Source organism: Convolutriloba macropyga, chromosome 7 (assembly GCF_964194025.1).
Source record: "Convolutriloba macropyga chromosome 7, txConMacr16.3, whole genome shotgun sequence".
NCBI classification, from domain to species: domain Eukaryota; kingdom Metazoa; phylum Xenacoelomorpha; order Acoela; family Convolutidae; genus Convolutriloba; species Convolutriloba macropyga.
In genome coordinates this window covers 40,949,677-40,968,006 of record NC_134474.1, presented here as the reverse complement: position 1 = coordinate 40,968,006, position 18,330 = coordinate 40,949,677, and the positions used below count along the sequence as shown (strand labels likewise).

At 37.6% G+C, this 18,330-nt stretch overlaps 1 protein-coding gene across 1 annotated transcript in view; it reads left to right on the top strand.

The window, feature by feature from the left end:
• Nucleotides 1-18,330, top strand: part of LOC142343034 (uncharacterized) — a 120,056-nt gene that overhangs the window by 64,702 nt on the left and 37,024 nt on the right. The window contains exons 4-5 of the mRNA XM_075394720.1: nt 7,525-7,763; nt 14,796-14,965. Coding sequence (XP_075250835.1) covers nt 7,525-7,763; nt 14,796-14,965 — 409 coding nt within the window. The remainder of the gene's footprint in view (nt 1-7,524; nt 7,764-14,795; nt 14,966-18,330) is intronic.

Here is an 18,330-nt window from a genome sequence, read left to right as displayed (position 1 = left end):
AGCAAAAAGTTTTCATTCCGACATTGAGTTTTGTGTGTGTGTGTGTGTGTGTGTGTGTTTCGATGAACTTGTTTCAGTGACCCTCCGACGCACCTGACGATTGTGGGAACACACGGCTTAGGGTTACTGCTGGTCTTTGTACCATTCCTGTAGCCGTCTGGATGTCGAAACTCCTGGCTATCCCGTCTGAACCTCTGTGTGCTTTCACAATCTTCCCAAGAGGCCAGATGCCTCTGGGTGTGAACTCCTTGAGCACCCACACAATGTCACCTTCATCCAGCTCATCATGTGATCTTTGCCACTTCGTTCTCTTATTGAGCTCAGGAACATATTCCTTCAGCAACCTGCTCCAGTAGTGATCAAGTAGTGTCTGCGTCAACTTGAAGTCCTTAGTGGAGAACCGCTGGTTGCTGTTCACAAGAGGTTTCAAACACATGTGAGGTCGGCGAAGGAGGAAGTGATTCGGAGTAAGTGGTCCCTCATCTGAGATGCTGCAGCCCACATGAGTTAATGGCCTGGAGTTCAAAATTGCCTCGGCCTCTGCCACAACTGTCTGGAAAACTGAGAGTGTTAGTTTCCGACTGCCCAGCACTATTAGTAGACTCCTCTTCGCGGTCTGTATCAGCCTCTCCCAGACTCCTCCGAAGTGTGGTGCCAATGGAGGGTTGAAAGTCCACTGAATGTTCTGTTGAGCCAATTGCAGTCTGATGTACTCATTGTCTGGCTTGTAGCTTCTCTGGAACTTTAACTTCATTGCTTGGTTGGCTCCAATGAAGTTTTTGCCATTGTCACTCACAATGAGGTCAGGGTATCCACGTCGTGAGACAAATCTGCGGATTGTCATGAGAAGACAATCAGTTGAGAGGTCATGGCATACTTCTAGGTGGACAGCTCTGGTGACCAGGCATGTGAACAAGCAGACGTAGTGCATCTGGGTGCCCTCTCTCTTGTCCTCAATGTAGAAAGGTCCAAACATGTCCATTCCTGTGTTGACGAAAGGGTACTGCTTGTTTGCATCTGGAAATCTGAATTTAGGAAGATCGCCCATCTTAGGTCTCACATTGTCTGCCCTCCATCGTCTGCAAATGAAACAGTATTTCCCCAGACTTCGCAGCACTTTTCTCAATCCAATCATCAAGAAAGTCTGTTGCAGGTGAGCCTTCACATGTTCCACACCCTGATGGCCACAGTCATGGTGCGCCTTTTCAATCAACAGTCTTGCAATTTTGCTCCTGCTATGGAGAAGAAGCGGATGTTTTGCATTGTAGGTTAGAGGTGCCTTGTTGAGTCTTCCTCCTACCCTCAAGAGTCCGTCTTCATCTAGAAAGGGTGTGAACGGCATCAGCTTGTCTCCTTTCTCAAGATTGCCTCCCTTCAACAGTGCAGAAATTGTTCCTGAGAACAACTCGTTTTGGGACATTTTGATGAGGTAGTTCCTTGCCCTGTTCTCATCTGATGCAAAAGTGTTAGTGTTGGATGTCTCAGGTGATTTGTTTTGTCTTCTAGTTCGAACTTTTGCCCTGAAGCGTCTTATTGCCTGGAACACCATTCTAGTAGAGTTGAGCAGTCGACTCCATGTTGAAAATTTGTCAACCTCAATGACCGGCGTCTGAAGTTGTGTCGCTTGTGTGGCGCATATGTGGGGATCACTGTCCTCGGCAAAATTCCAAGAGTCTTGAGGTTTGCTCAGAAAGTCCGGTGGTTGGAGCCACAGCTTTGGTATGTCTGATGGGGTGAGGCCTCTTGTTCCATGGTCAGCGGGATTCATCTTTCCAGGTATGTGTCTCCAATTCTCTTGGTTGGAATTCTCGTGAATTTTGGTTAATCTGTTGGCAATGTACATTTTCTGTCTTTGCTTGGATTGTATCCAACCAAGTGTAGCTGTGCTGTCTGTCCAAAAGTGTTTTGAACTTATTGTAGTTGTCATCTCGCTCTCACAGAACCCAGCTAGCTCTGCTCCAAGTGTTGCAGCTTCCAACTCCAGTTTTGGAATGCTCAACTGCTTGATCGGTGCCACTTTTGTTTTACTGATCACATATCGGGATGTGGAAGATCCATCGGCGTTCGTTGTCCTCACATAAACTATGGCAGCAATTGCACTCATTGAGGCATCAGTGAACGTGTGAAGTTGATGGGTTCCATTGGTGCTGGGAATCAAGCATCTGGGAATTTCAATTGGAGTCATGTTGTCGAACTCATCCATCCACTCCTGTAGTTCTTGTTGGTAGCATTCTGACACAGGTTGATCCCAGTTTCTTCCCTCTTTAATGATTCTTTGGAGGCTGCATCTAATTCTGATGGCAAAGGGTGATATCAGTCCGATTGGATCGAACAGAGAAGCTGCCATTGAAAGAACCTTTCTTTGGGTCATCTGTTGTCCTGTGTAGAGAAACTTCGGTTTTGCAAACATCAACTTGTCAGTTTTTGGGTCCCACGTCTGACCAAGGATTCTTTGGGCTTTCATTTCCGCCTTGTCTTCTTCCAGTAGGTTTTCTAATGCGGCTGGTCTGTTGCTCAAGAACTTCGTCAGATTGAATCCTCCTGTATGTAAAACAGTTTTGATCTCCTCTGCACTTCTGCGGGCCTCCTCTTCAGAAGGGTAGGTCTGCATGAAATCATCCATGTAGAACTGCTGCATGATTGATGTGTAGGCCTCTGGATGTTTTTGTTTGTGGTCATTTGCACACTTCTGCAGAACAAATATCGCACAAGAAGGTGAGCATGTGGCTCCAAAAATGAGTCGATTGTATTTGAAGATCTTTTCATTGCCATCTTCTGTCCAGAGAAAACGGAGATAGTCTTGGTCTTTTGGTTGGATGCCAATCTGCATGAACATTGCCTCGATGTCCGCTGTGATTGTCACTGAGTACTGTCTGAAGCGGAGAAGAAGGCCATGCAGGTTGCAGAGTAGATCCGGCCCTGTCAGCAATGCATCATTGAGTGAGAGTCCCTTATATTTGGAAGCAGCGTTTGTGACTCTGCGGATTTTGTCTGGTTTCTGTTTGTTGATCACTGGGTGATGGGGAAGGTACCAGACAGAGTGTCTGCAACTGGGGTCTGCAGTTGTGATGTAGTTTTTATCCAAATCTTTTTTGATTGTTTCCTCATAGCGGTCTCTCAAGTTTGTGTCCCTCTCCAACCTCTGCTGCAGAGCGTGCCACTGAACTTTGGCCATGAAGTAGTTGTTAGGTAGTGTGATGTCTTTCTTCCATGGAAGTCCAATCTGGTATCTGTCACCAATGTGTCTTATGGTATCATTGAGGATGGAAACCGCCTCCTTGTCATCTGAAGACTGTCCCTTTGAAGAACACTGATTGAAGTTCACTCCTTCAATTGTCCAGAAGAGCTGGAGAAGATCTTCATCTGGATCATCTTGCCGTCTCTTGATATGATTGAAAAGTGTTATGTTTGTGCTGTTTGACTGTCCGACCCTTTTCTGTGTGTACCTCTGAGGAATGGGCCCTGTCAGTGTCCAGCCAAGCAGAGTGTTGACTCCGTATGGTGTACCAGTGGGTCCCGTTGTGAACTGTCTGGGAACTGTTGCTGTGAATGCGTCTGCTCCAATCAGTATTCCGATCCGGTTGTCCCTGATTGTTGGAAATCTTATGCTCTGGAGGTGAGCATGGTCTCTGCAGATCTCATTCAACATTTCAATTTGAACTCTTGGCATGCGAAACTCGTCCATTGCTGTTGCGTACACAGGGATTCTGATCACAGGACAACTGCTGTACAAAGCTCCTATGCCGATCATGACATCTGCTGTTTTGACTGAGTGTTCACCATGAAGTGAAGCTAGTGGTAGGGTTATGTCTTTTGGTTGTTGAACTTGAAGTGCATCAGCAACCTTCTGTGTTATTTGAGTGTTGTCACTGCCACTGTCCAGCAATGCGTAGGTTTCAATGCAAAGATCTCTGTTGAAAAGTGTTACTGGTATTGCCTGCAACTGAATCTGCGGTCTGATCCAAGAAGTCTCCTGCTGGTTGCTGCAGGTGTAGTTTTGTTGCGGAGTAGTTGCCTGCTGCTGAGCCACAGTGCGTTGATTGCTACTCTGCTGTCTGTTGTTGTCGTTCTGCGTGTTCATCGGCTGAGGGTGAAAACCATTATTGTTCCAGTTGCCCCTGTGTGAAGTACTGCTGTTAGATCCACCATGTCTGTTTTGAGTTCCACTCTGTTGGTTGTAGTTTGAACTCGTCTGCTGCCTTTGGTTTTCATTGTTAAAGTTACGTCCATAGTTTGACTGGTTTTGGTTGGTTTGGGGTCTGAAGTTATTTTGTGAGTTTTGGTTCCAGTTCCCATTTGGTTGTGCATATTGTTGCATCTGCCTTGCATCTGTCCTATGGAGTGTTGAGTGATGGAAGCCATTGCATCTGTCCACAAGGCACCTTGTTTTTGATTGACAGAGACCCTTTTCATGACCTCTTAGACAGTTAGGGCAGAGATTGAACCTTCTCACACAACACTGTCGGTCATACACTGTTTTCTCCAAGTATTCGGGACATCGACCAAGGTTGTGGTTTTGTGAGCAGAGTTGACATGACACATCTGCTGGCCCCCTTCTAGAAGAACTGTTCACTCTGGTTCTCTGGTTCCGTTGTGGGGAGATGTCCTCACACGCCTCTGCGTAGGAGTCAGTCCAATCAGCAAAGTGGGTAAGGTTAGGTTGCAGCAAGGCTTGGCTTCTTGTGTGTTGATTCCATCTGATTATCATGGTAGCGTTCAGTTTGTCTCTGGCCATTCTCAGGACGGCTGAAGACTTGAGGTCAGCTTCAAAGTTGTGAAGCCTGAATGTTTGTACCAGTCTCCTCAAGAAGGATGAAAAGCTCACAAAAGTGTTTGGTTCGTCCAGTCTGGGTTCCGGCCACTTCTCCAATTGATCTAGGTATGCAGCGACAATATGCTGTGGTTTGCCAAACTTTCTGGTCAGTTCAGCGATAGCTTCATGGTAGTAGTCCCCATTGTATGAGTATCCACTTATGGAATCTCTTGCCTTATGTGTTACAGAGTTTTGGAGGTATGTCATTTTTTGAGCGTCTGAGAGGCCACTGTTTTTGTGAATGGTCGCTTTGAAGAAGCTGAACCACTGGTGCCATTTCAAAGGATCACCTGTGAAATTATCAATTGATATCTTGGGCAAACTCATTGTGTTCTGTATCATCAGTGCCTGGTGTTGCATCCAGTCTGGTGGAGAACTCGGGAAACTCGGGAAGCCATTGTATAGGTTGTTGTTAGAGCCGTTGTTATAGTGTACTTCATGCCCGGTACAACTGTTCAGTGGTTGTTGATTTTGTGGTGTGTACCTATGGCTCATGGTAGGACCAGCTTGGCTATTGATGTGAAAAGAAAGTGGTTGTTGCAAATGCCCAGATCTATCCTCACTCTCATGTTGGTTCTGTCCTCGAACATGGTTCTCTTCTCTCGATCGAATTGAATTTTGCCAGCCCTCATCTATTCTCAAGGCCCCTGTGAGAAATTCTCTGTTCCTTCCTCTCTCTTCAATGTTAAAAACGGGTTGAGAATTATCAGGGTCTTCTGAGTCGGACGAGTCAGCTTTGTTCGTTTCCTGATTGTTGCGGCTTGCCAACTGATGTTTCATTTGTTTCATTGCTCTATTGCGTAAAGGGTACTGTTTTCTCAGTAGATTAGGGGAAGGCGCTGCTGATGTGTTGAAAGCAGATTCAGTGTCACTTGCATCCGTTCTGTGTGCTTTTGTTCTTTGTTTGCATTTCAGCATGGTTATGTTTCTTTCAGCAGATTCATTAGCAAGTGTTGTCAACTCTTCACTTGTTAGCTGTAGCTTCATGAGTTCACTGCAACTTCTGTCCAACTGCTCTTTTTGAGACCTCAAAAGTTCCAAAGTTTCACGTAGTATGCTTAGACCTTCGTTACTATTGCTTTGTTCTTCGAAGAGGTCTTTTACTGCGTTCCACTCTATCACTTTCAGCTGAAGTTGTTGCTTGAGGCTGTTCTTTGCTGTTGATGATGCTTTGGACTTGTTTGGCATGTTGATTGTGTTAGCAGACTTTTCTTATTTTACAAAGTTTATACTGCACTGTTACTGCACTATGTTTCCTTGTAACAGCCCTATTCTAGTTTTTGTTATGTTAAACCTATTATTTAAATTAGGCTGTTGCTTACTGTGCTTAGCTAATGCTTTTGTTTAATGTTTGATTGCTATGTTTATGCTTGTCGCTATAACTAAGTGATGTTTGATACAGATATGCTGCTAATCTGAAGTTGCATAGAGTTAAACTTTTCCACTAATCAGTGAAATTCTTACAAACTTAGATAAATTAGATGTTTGTCTGGTTGCCTATTTGAATCTCGAGCGCGACAGAAGGAACCCTAACCAGTGGTGGTTAACTTTCGACTATTGTGTGTGTCTACTGACACTGGTGGGGGGATAACTTCACGTTCCTATAAACCTTAAGGTAGCAAGGGCATACCAGGCCTTGCAACTAATCCTAAGTTAATGTGTGTGTTGGTGGTGCTTTAAATTTCACCTAGAGGAGGACCTACTCCTTTCAAAACTAATGCGGAAAGATACTATATTGATCCAACGATAACTAGTCGCCTATTAAAATCCAGCCTTTGAAATGAAGACATTCAAATCCGCAAGCAAGACCAGCCCATCTGTCGTGACTAGGCATCCCACGCAAGCATCCTTTTCAGGAGAACTCTCATCTCAGTCTTCACTTCTAGGGCCAGATTAAAAATCAGTTGGATCATTTGTGATTGTGATGTTTTTGATTAAAAAGTGTGAAGTTATCAAAACCAGAGATTAAAATGTGCTAAGTGTCAAATGTCTAAGTTCCCCCCTATAAAATCAAAAATTCCCCAGTCTGCGTCGAGCAAGTTTCAAAGGTCCTTTTTTGACCCTAGGATACGCCAGAAATGTTTATGCTCTTCGGCCTAAGTCTTGCATACCAAGACAACTTTTCATTAATATTTGTATTTCTGAAAGTCGCAACTATGGTAGCAAATCAAGCTCTATAAATACATCATAATTCGCGCCATTGGCACACAAGTTATGGTCAAAAACGGGAAATCCCTTACTATAAATAATATTGAAAGTGAACGTCAACCACTTCTGACTTCTTCAATAAAATCAACATATAAAAAGCTTCAACGAAAATAGGTTGGGGGAATGAAAATCATGAAATGAAAGGGTTTTGGAGGACGAAAGTGTAGGTGGGGGGAGGAAAATGAGGGTGTGGGGGGAGATGAAATATAAAGGAACTTGGTTCCTTTACATCCCCCAAAAAGACGACACCAAACAGGTGCCGGGGTTGCGCATCATACAAAATTCCCAGTACTCATTCTGGGTCATATATAATTCTTAGTAGTCATACAACGTCAGATATAATTCTTAATCATGTGAACTTAATATATGAACTTTCTCAGGCGGAATAAAAGGGTTTTTAACTTAGTGAGAAAAATGAATTATTCAAGAATGAGGGAGTAAAAAAATGATTTTACAGTACAATTTAGAGATTTACAGGAGAGATCTGATTTGTTTCGCTTCAGGCCCGACCAAAATTGTTACATTCCAAGTGGTGCTCAAGACGGTCATTGGCTCAGTAATGGCCAATTCCATTTTGATCCCGGCCACAAATTCCTCTGGAATTTCATGCAATACGTGAACACATCTTACAATATTCAGAAATCGGACAGACATCAGGCTGGTCCCAAAGTTGCGTGGGCGGTAGCTAGGAGGATGTATAACTTAACAAAACTGACAAATCAGGAGTTAGATTCCAACATTGGTAAGTTTTGGCTTTAGTTTTTTGCGGGGTGCAAATTTTGAAGCCTCAGTGCCAAATTTCCTCAGTGCTTGATTATAGAGAGCCAGATTTATATCAGCCAGATTATAAACTAGAAAACTTTCCCTATACAATTATTTTCCCAAAGAATACACTAAATGTAAAGTAATAGATCATCAGTCAATTCATTTCTAAAAACTTAATTTGAATTTATTAAATGGAGTTCTTACACTAAGACGCACATAAGATACATCAAGACGGATCGAGCGAGTCTATTCGTAGCACATAATGCTCCAAAGTTTGCAAAAAAGGCTTTCAAATTCTGTCAGAGAAACCGAAGCCCGATATTTTTGTCCGATGAAAATGTCCGATAACCGAGCCTGATATTTTCGAATTTGTAAGTTCAAAAGTGTAAGTTTTGAAGTTTACATTGAGTCTTTTTCTAATTTTGATATTTCATGAGCATAGGAACAATTATTTTTTAAAATATTGCAGAAGAGTCATTGACGAGCTCTAAAAGACGCAGTTCCGGTTTTATTTTTTAAAATATTGCAGAAGTGTCATTGACGAGCTCTAAATGACGCAATCCTGGTTTTGGACTTGATTTTGAAGAAATTTGTAACAAATATAACTAATTTTTAAAATTTTGCAACAATTTCTGACTTTCTTTGCATTCTGCCTCTATTTGTGTCCAGCATTTAAGGAAACTAGATATCTCAGACTAAACTTTTCTTTTTATATCTTTATCTTTTCTGAATACACACATATCACGCGCATTACAAATACGAAGACGCTCATATAAACTCATGCAACTGCACACACAACACACACACACACACACACATACACACACACACGCGCGCACACACACACACACATACACACACAGATACAAAACTCGACACAATAGAAATTCTGTCAGAGAAATCGAAGCCCGATATTTTTGTCCGATGAAAATGTCCGGTAACCGAGCCTGATATTTTCGAATTTGTAAGTTCAAAAGTGTAAGTTTTGAAGTTTACATTGAGTCTTTTTCTAATTTTGATCTTTCATGAGCATAACTGGAACAATTATTTTTTAAAATATTGCAGAAGAGTCATTGACGAGCTCTAAAAGACGCAGTTCCGGTTTTATTTTTTAAAATATTGCAGAAGTGTCATTGACGAGCTCTAAATGACGCAATCCTGATTTTGGACTTGATTTTGAAGAAATTTGTAAAAAAATATTACGAATTTTTAAAATTTTGCAACCTTTTCTGACTTTCTTTGCATTCTGCCTCTATTTGTGTCCAGCATTTAAGGAAACTAGATATCTCAGACTAAATTTTTCTTTTTATATCTTTATCTTTTCTGAATACACACATATCACCATCATACTACACACAGTACACTCACACACACACACACACACACACACACACACACACACACACACACACACACACACACACACACACACACACGCACACACACACACACACATACACACACACACACAGATACAAAACTCGACACAAAAAACTATAAAATTTTATTTTTGGCATCTAATCTTTCCTCACGGTTCCTCAACTCAAATGTATCTTTACTCAAAAGTCTCGATTGTATTTTCCGGACAAAATGAAGTGCAATTCTAGAGGACAGTCTATCGATAATTGTAAAAGTTAAATTTTCCAATCTTTGTACACTTGCTAATAGCAAGAGTTCAATACACAGTTACCGTTAATGAAGACATTAAGACCCGCAATCCGTAGCAAATATTAGGTAAAATTTTCCCTTTTTTCCCGACAGTTTGTGCACTCTGCATATATTTGTCAATCACTTTAAGAAAATATTTTTCGCACACCATCTCTGTTTCTCTCTTTCTTATATACAAAAAAGACACACATTACAAAAATGCTTACCTATACATACAGCCACAGAAGATTGCACAAACAAATACAAGTACAGACCTCAAAATCAACAATGATACTATAATTTTTTAATTCAAAGTTTGTCATTAATCATTTATGTCCTGATTATTTTTTTCGAGTAGACAAGATCTGGAATTCTTGAGTCAGTTGTATCCTTAATCGTAAAATCAACCAAAAAAATCTCAAACAAAACTTTTGAAGTTTTTCGCAAAGTTTTGTCTTCTTTGATGTTTCATTAGCATAATGGGACAAATAAGTGTTCAAAACATCGCAGACATGTTATCAACGAAATTTGGAAACACACAATTGTAATTCTGGAAATTTTAAAGGCGCAACTTGGTGCAGATAATAAGAACGTTTCCCATTTTGTTCTGACCTCATAAGGATTTGCACCATTCCTCTGTTTGTGTGTATCATTCAAAGGTACTACAAACACAAACCGCGCAAAGAAACAAATTAACAGACGAATACAATTCTCCCCACAAAAAAACATTAAAATCTTCTTTTAGGCTTTCGACATTTCTTCAATTTTTATCATCGTAATTCTATGTCACATTTGTGTTTCTAATAAGATGGTAGAAGTATTTTTGAGGCCATTGCATCGGTAACTAAAAAATTAATCCTAAAAACTGAAAAGAATTTTTTGAAATTTTTTTCATTTTTGAGGTTTCATGAACGCAATTGACATATTTGTTTAAATTTCAAAAAAAATCTCGCTGATGTGTTAGCAGCTAGATTTATTAAAAACAATTATGGATTTAAATATAATTAAAACCCGCTATTGTTAGCAATTTCTTCTGACCTGAAAAAATTTCTAGTTTTTTAATATTTTGGAATTTTTTGGCACTCTCTCTCTCTCTCTCTCTCTCTCTCTCTGGTTATGTCTACCATGTGAAGGAACGTTGAAAGCTGTTCGCAAAAGCTCTCACTTGTTCGGTTGGGGGACATCGGCTATCCTTGAGTTTTGCGTTTTGGCTCTTTCACTCTTTTACTTGAGTTTTTTTAAAGAAATGGAAAACTTGAAAGCGTTTAAGGTGAACAAAAAAAGTAAATAAAAATTGTCTTATATGAATGGAAGTATTCCTTTTCAAATGGAAAGTGTCACAATCAAAAAAGTTTTTCTATTAGCAAAAAATCCCAAACGCTGGAAAAAATTAGTTCAAAGAGCAGTCTCAATACACGAAGATTGAAAAATACTTCTCTCACTTGCAAGAAAAATTAAGAAAATGTGTATTGAATTTTTCAAAATGGCTAAAGATCAAGGAGAAAAATTTATATATAGGAAAACATCTACTGTTTTTTGTTTTCAAAAAAGCAGACTCTTTCTTTATCGAAAAAAGTAAGTCTTAATTTTCTTTCCATGAAACCCGTTTCTTTACATCTAGTACTGAAATAGTTAGTTCTGCTCAAACTAAAAAAATGTTGTAAAATACAGAACTTCACGGTTTCTCCATCTAGTTTTACATTTTCGAATGTAATTTTTACAACTTCGAGAAATCTAATTTGCCTGAATTATCGCAATTTTCCACAAAACTATTTCGATGAGTAGGAAGCGGTTTGTAAAAGAAACGCATAAAATGTTTGTAAAACGAAAGTTTTGAGAAGAAGAAAGATAAATCTTATTTTTGGAGATTTTCAGTCGTATAGTTTAAATTTTTAATATTTAGGATGAAAACTGTATAGAATTGCAGAAAAATATCTATTTAACCCGACTAAATTCACTTCAAAATTTTAAAATTAGTTTTATCTTTAATTTAAATGCGAATCTGTCGTCCCCATTGATCTTTCTTTGGGGACGACAGATTCGCATTTCAATATTTTTTCTCAGTTTTTCATCTTTTCCTTCGAAAGTTTAAAGAGCTGCCCCTTTTTCAAATATTTGATAAATTGTTATATAGTTCAAATCAAGATAGCTTCAAATAAAATTAAAACTAAACAAAAAAATCTGTACTTATTTGAAAAGATATGGGACCAGTCCACACAGGGCTCGGTAACAATTAGACAAAAGCAGCAAAGTTAAAAAAATTTGCTTGAACTTTTTAGAAACAACTATTTTCAAAAGTAATGAAAACCATTAGAGGTCAACTTAAAATATCCAAAAGTTTTACCATCATCTACGCCTCTAATGTCTCTATAAAAGGGCTTTAAGACCTGTCACTATTCAATTTTGTTGCGGTTACAAAAAGAACAACAATGAGACAACAATTAAAAGTTGAAATAAAACTCGACAGAAAACACTGTCAAAGCCGTAAAGCCACGTTTTCCCGCAAAATATGTTTAATTTCGCTTTCTCCAATAAACCCAAAAATGTGGTATGTGACCTCTCAATAATGACACCGGGTAAAAAGTAGACAAAAAAAGAGGAAGAATTAAGAAGTTTTTTGTACTTTTCAAAAAGAATTTTTTTCAAAGTCATGAAAGCCAGCTACAAAATGAAATCATTAAATAAGTAAGTTTATTTGTCCATTTTAAGCGCCTGAGAACTTATTTTTTTCAGAATAGGCCTGACATTTACAAAAAGAACGTCAAATATAGACAAAAATCAAAAATTAGTTTATTTTATTTGTAAGAACCCGCGTCGAAGCCAGTTTATTCATAATGAATTTTTTCAAAAAATTAGATTTTGTACAATTGAACGTTCACTTGACAACAATTTTGTCTGATGTATTCCCTAATCATTGAGACTAGGTAACAAATAGACAAAAAAGTACAAAAATGAGATGTTGAAATGTTTGAAATGATTTCAAAGTGATGAAAGCCATCAGCTATCATTTTGAGTCAAAATATAGTCTCATTTCTTCCTCCTTAAAAAACCAATGAGACCCGGCCTTATCCAGAAAATTTCATACAATTAAGATGACAAAAAGAAAACGATCGAGAAACGAGTTTCGAAGCCGTTAAAACATAATCTATGCCCCTAAAGACTCTAATATGTTCTTTTGTTCCTTATTTTGAACGCCAATAATGTAATATGCAAACTGTCATTAATAGGATAATGTGATGAAACGAGAAAAAAACGTGAAAAAGGGACCAATGACTAAAATTTAAAAAAATGTGAAATCTAGTAGTCTCAGAGCCAGAAAACAGTGACTTAACGCGTAATACCGCGAAAAGGATATTTTTATTCATTAGAAGGAAGAGCAAGAAGAAGCAATAATTCTTTGCTGACACTAAGCTACAATTTGACCAAATATATGGAAAAATTGTGGCAAAGTTTTAATAAGCCACAGTTTATTTAAAAATCAAACAATTTTTAAATTCAAAACGAACATAATTGTTTGGGTAAAGAGACTAGATACATCAATTTGGAACTGCTTCGGAAGCCTTTTAGACATATCAAAAGTGAGCTTTGATTTCAGTTGTTCCGTTCTTTAATTCACAAAGAAAAGATCGAAGTTTTTCTTTAAATTAAAAAGACCGAAAGACTACAATCTGAATTATTTTTGGGTCGTAACAGTGCAAGATTGGACCAAAACCAGCATTGCTATAGCTGTTCGTCCATTAAGAACACTCAATTGTTTCGAATGTTATAGATCTAGAACGTTTGTTGGTTATAAATCAAAAATAATTGCTGCCCTTTCAATAATTATAGAGTGAAGTAAGCAAAAAACGGCATAATTTCATTTCCATACTACTCTTAACGTACGTGAAAGTAGTCTTAGCTCCCTTTGTAGTTTAGGAAGATTGTGTTAGTTGTTTCTGCGTTTGTTTTTTTGATAAATTTAATCAAAGTGGACTAAAGTAGCTTATTTCGGGCAATTTTTTAAGAAAAAGGCTGAAGTTTGATATATTTAGCAAAAATTTTAGCCAAAAAATTGAATCAAAATAGTCAACAATACTTTTTTGCATTTTAAAATAAAATTAGTGGTACTATTGTTAACAATTTTTGCATATTTTAGCAAAATTGACGAAATTTTAGGCAAAAATTGCGTAAAATGTGAATAAAAATAAGGCAAGTTGGTCTAAAATTCACAAAAATTTTAACCACGATAACTCGCTCTAAAAAATGAAATTAAAAAAATCTTTTTAATTCTATATTCTACGCTGAACGGGCTTTTTAATGATACCACTGACAACTCTGTACGATGGATATATCGATCGGTCAAAATTGTCTGAACAAAAAACCCATTGGAGTATATAGTTCCTCCCCCCTCAAGAGGGTCGGAACAGCTAGATCCTGAGGGCTACAAGATGTTGTATTTCTTTCTTCTTTTCAATGCGTAAGCAAAAACTGAAAATTTGACAGAAGAAAAAAAGCAAGCAGCTTGCATATATATTCTCCCATTTTTAAAAATGTTTGTTTCAAAAAATTTGCAATGACAGCAGAAATTCTGTTCACATAGTTGCCCACAATATTCTCAGAATTATATATTAATAACAATCATAGTAAAATTACGTAAATTTCTTTCTGCGTAATCGCAGTAGAACATATTGGGCCACAGCGGATCGTTCTCATGAACAGTATTGCTCTATTTGTTGATGATTTGGCTCCCTTTTGCGTCTGAAACTTTCACTTGGTACCTTTATCACAGACAAAATTGACCCGGCTATTGCCAATTTAAAATATCATTAAAAGTTTGAGGTTTGCGATTCAAAGTGGAAAAAACTAGAGCATACGACAATTCAGCCATAAGATTTCAAAAATTCTGAAAAAAAAACTTTTGGAAAGAACCAATTCGAGAAGAGAATTTCTTCTGTCTACTAAAAATAATCGAATAAGTTTTTGCATTAGCTGATGTGAGGTCATTGCTTTTTTCCGGTGCAAATAATTGTAAGAATAGGAGCTGATAAGAAAATGGGCGACATGAACCAACTGCTGGAAAATTGATCTGATGAAGTTGAAAAGAAAGAATTGGCTAGTTGATCTGACATTTTGAAGAATGAGCTAATGAAAATTAAATTGTCGAAGGGGCGGCGCGGGGGGGGGGGGGTTGGAGGGTTTGGAATTATCTAAAATTAAACTCGACAGCGCTCGCATTTCACTCGGAAAACAATTGTAAAATTGTAAGGTTATAAAAATTGTTTTTGGCCAAACGAAGCAGTTATGTAAGTCTATTGGAACGGAGGTTTAATTCTGGGAGTTTAAGGACTAGCAAAGATGTTCTAATCAGCATTGGATATTTCAGCAAATCGTCATATCAAAATCCTGCCTGATTTCACATTTCTACCCGTGGAATTCCCTCGAATCGGCCCTAGTCTCTATCCTGGAAAACCCAGAACACCTGTGTTTTGGGACAAAATGTTTAAGTGCAGCTACACAGTTCACTTCTACTCCAACAAATGGGGTCACAAAAATGTAAGACATGCAGCTTCGTAGAAAGTTGGGATCAATTTTGTCATCAATTTTGGGATCAGATTTGTCGTTCAATTGGAATTAAGCTGTCGCGTAACTCATTATATTTCTTGTCGTCTAAGCTTCATGTCTATCAATTTTCCAGACACAATTTTTGTCACCTTTAAAAAGACTTGTGCGCGTGATCATTTCACACTAGAAGGAATTTGGATTGATTTATGAAAGTACTTTTCATTGAATTTGGCTTGTTGAAGGCAAAGTGAAATGCTCTTGATCATTGGCAATTGGAAATCGAGGAATCAGTGCAAAACCCGGGTCTTTCCCATTATAGCCCCCCTCCCAGCTTAGTGGTCAGATAACCTATAGCCCCCCAAACATGGCAATTATACCATAATGGGGGTGGGGGCTATAATTTCATGGTGGGGGCTGTAATGGGAAAGACCCCAAAACCCTTCGCATTTCACACCCAAACAAACACAAATACCGGCACACACATTCACAATTTCAAATACACATACTAACATAAACACAACACAAACAAACACATGCTTTGAAAGCGTAATCAAAGCTATATACATTAAAATCTGCTTTTTACATTTTTAAAGCAGATTGCATATGAAAGTAGATTGTAAGGATTTTGATAAATCAATACATTCTCGGCACAACTCAAACACGCTAAATTCATCATGATAATTCTTTTTATGTAGGAAAAATCGGATCTATTCTGTTTTGCCCCCCCCCCCCCCCCCCAAGCTTAGTGGGCTTATATTTTTTACGCCCCCAAAGCGCACGTGCTATTTTTTTTACATGGTAACGTGCGATATAACAACAAATAAGTTGTTACTGGGTCGGCGTAAAAAACACCGGGGGCCAAAACAGAATAGATCCCATATCAAAATGAAACTATTTTCCATAAAATCTGCGTAGAATATCCAAATTTGCAAACAATCATATCTATTTTTATTTCAGTAAAATCATTCCTTCATTGTTTCAGGTGACTGGTGATCCAAAATTAGATGCCTATTCGTATTTGGGTCCAACACACTGTCCGTTGTCATTCAATTATTACAAGAAAGAGTTTTAAATCTCAAAGATCTCCTTCACTTTAGCCACCTGGCCTATTCCAAAATGCGCTGACCTGCCACAACTATACTTCTGATTTCGAATGCTGTGATTTCAAGATAGACATCAATTTTTTAATAACGTTAATCGTAAATTATAGCGTATTGTGGGGCTTTAATATTTCATACATTTCCTCTTATAATTAATTGAAAATATTAATGAAATCAAGCTATGGGTTGAATTTCAAGTTGCTTTTGTACGGAGTTAAGAGCAGATCTAATGCGAGTGCTTGATACGTTTTATCAAATCTTATATTTGCTGGTACAAAAATATTGACCTCTAAGCAATAAAAAATGAACTGCAAGATGTGTATAATGGAAACCAATTAAATTAGCACAATTAGTTTTGAGGGGCAAGCATAAACAAACCGCAAAAGGAATTCAAATAATTATACTGGAACGTAACAATTACGAAGACGTCCCATGACAGATAGACCTCCTATTCCAGCTGGACAAGAAGTAGGCAGAAATATTAAAGGTTACAATACCTCAGCATAGCTGATCTGCATCTAAACAGTTTCAATATGATTGTTCCGACCCCTCTTGAGGGGGGAGGAACTATATACTCAAATGGGGTTTTTTTTTGTTCAGTCAATTTTGGCCGATCGATATTTTCATCGTAGAGAGTTGAGACTGGTATCATTAGAAAGCTTGTCCAGCGTAGAATAAGAAATTAAAAGATTTTTTTGATTTTCGTTTTTGACAGGGAGATATCGAGGTTTAAACTTTCGAGAAAATAGAGTGAATTCCGTTGAATTCATTCACCTTTTTTCGGAATTTTTGAATAAATTTCGCCAATTTTGTTAAAATTTAATAAATTTTTTTAGGAAAATGTTGTTGATTTTACGTTGAAAGACAAAATATAATGTCGGCTATTTTCATTGATTTTTTTGTCACAAATTCCGGCTAAATATTTCACAAAATTCAGACTTTTTCATCAAAATTAGCACGAAATAAGTTTTTTTAGTCCACTCTGATTAAATTTGCTGGAAGTGCACAACTAAACATCACTAACACAATCTTTAGAGACTGGGAAGGGGGCTAATTCCACTTCAATTTCAGTTGAGAGTGCTCTGTAAATAAAACTTTGCCGTTTTTTGCTAACTTTATTCGTTGATTATCAAAAACGCAGCATTTATTTCTGAATTTTCAACTAACAAAATATCAAATCAATGACATTCCAAAAATTAAATATTCCCAATGGACAATCAACATTAGCAGGACTAGTTCTGTACCAATCTTGGGTCGTTACAATCTAAAATTAATTTGTTTTGTCGTCAGTCGGTTTTTTATAAAAAAAATTCGATCTTTTTATATGAATTAAATAACAGAACATTTCAAATCAAAGCTCACTAGTGATAGGTCCTATTGGCTTCCTAATTAGCTCAACATTAATTTATTTAGTTGATTGCTTGAAAGCTTATGGTCGTTTTGACTTTTAAAATATTTGATTTTAAAATAAAATATGGCTTATTGAACTTTGCCTCCATTTTTCTCGTAATTTTGTCAACTTGTAGCTTAGTGTCAGCAACCAAAGAGTGTTCCTTCTTGCTGCTGAATTCGAACAGAGTCTTTATTGCGGTTTTACGCCTTAAGTTATGGTGTTCTGGCTTTGATACTACTAGATTTCACCATTTTTTTTTAAAAATTTTTAAGTATTTGGCCAATTTTCATGTTTTCTAGTTTTGTCAAAATATCACGTTATTGTCAGTTCAGATATCACATTTTTGTGTTCAAAACAACGCACTATTGATTTTATTTAAATCCTTAAAGATATAGATTGTGGTTCTTTACCGCTTCGACAGTACTTTCTCGAAGAATTTAATTGAAGATTTTAATTTTGTTTTTAACTGTCGTTTTTACTTTGTCTTTTTAGTCGTATTTAATTTCCTGTACAATGACCCGGTATGATTGGCGTTTCCTGGAGGAATAGATCAGTCGATGTTCTGATATTAGAAGATAGATAATGGCTTTCATGACTTTTGAAAACAATTCTTTTCCAAAATGAAAAAAAAAACATTTCAACTTCGCAATTTGGTTCCTTTTATTGTCTGTTTGTTACCTGATCTCGTTAATTAAAGGTTGAAAATGACATTATTTTTGTCAGGGAAAGGTGTCAAAAAAGATTGATGTCACAAAGTGTTATGTTTTTGAAGAATTCGTTATGACTTTACTGGCTTCGACACGGGATTTTCACAAAAAAAAGTAAATTAATTTTTAATTTTTGTCATATTTGACGTTCTTATA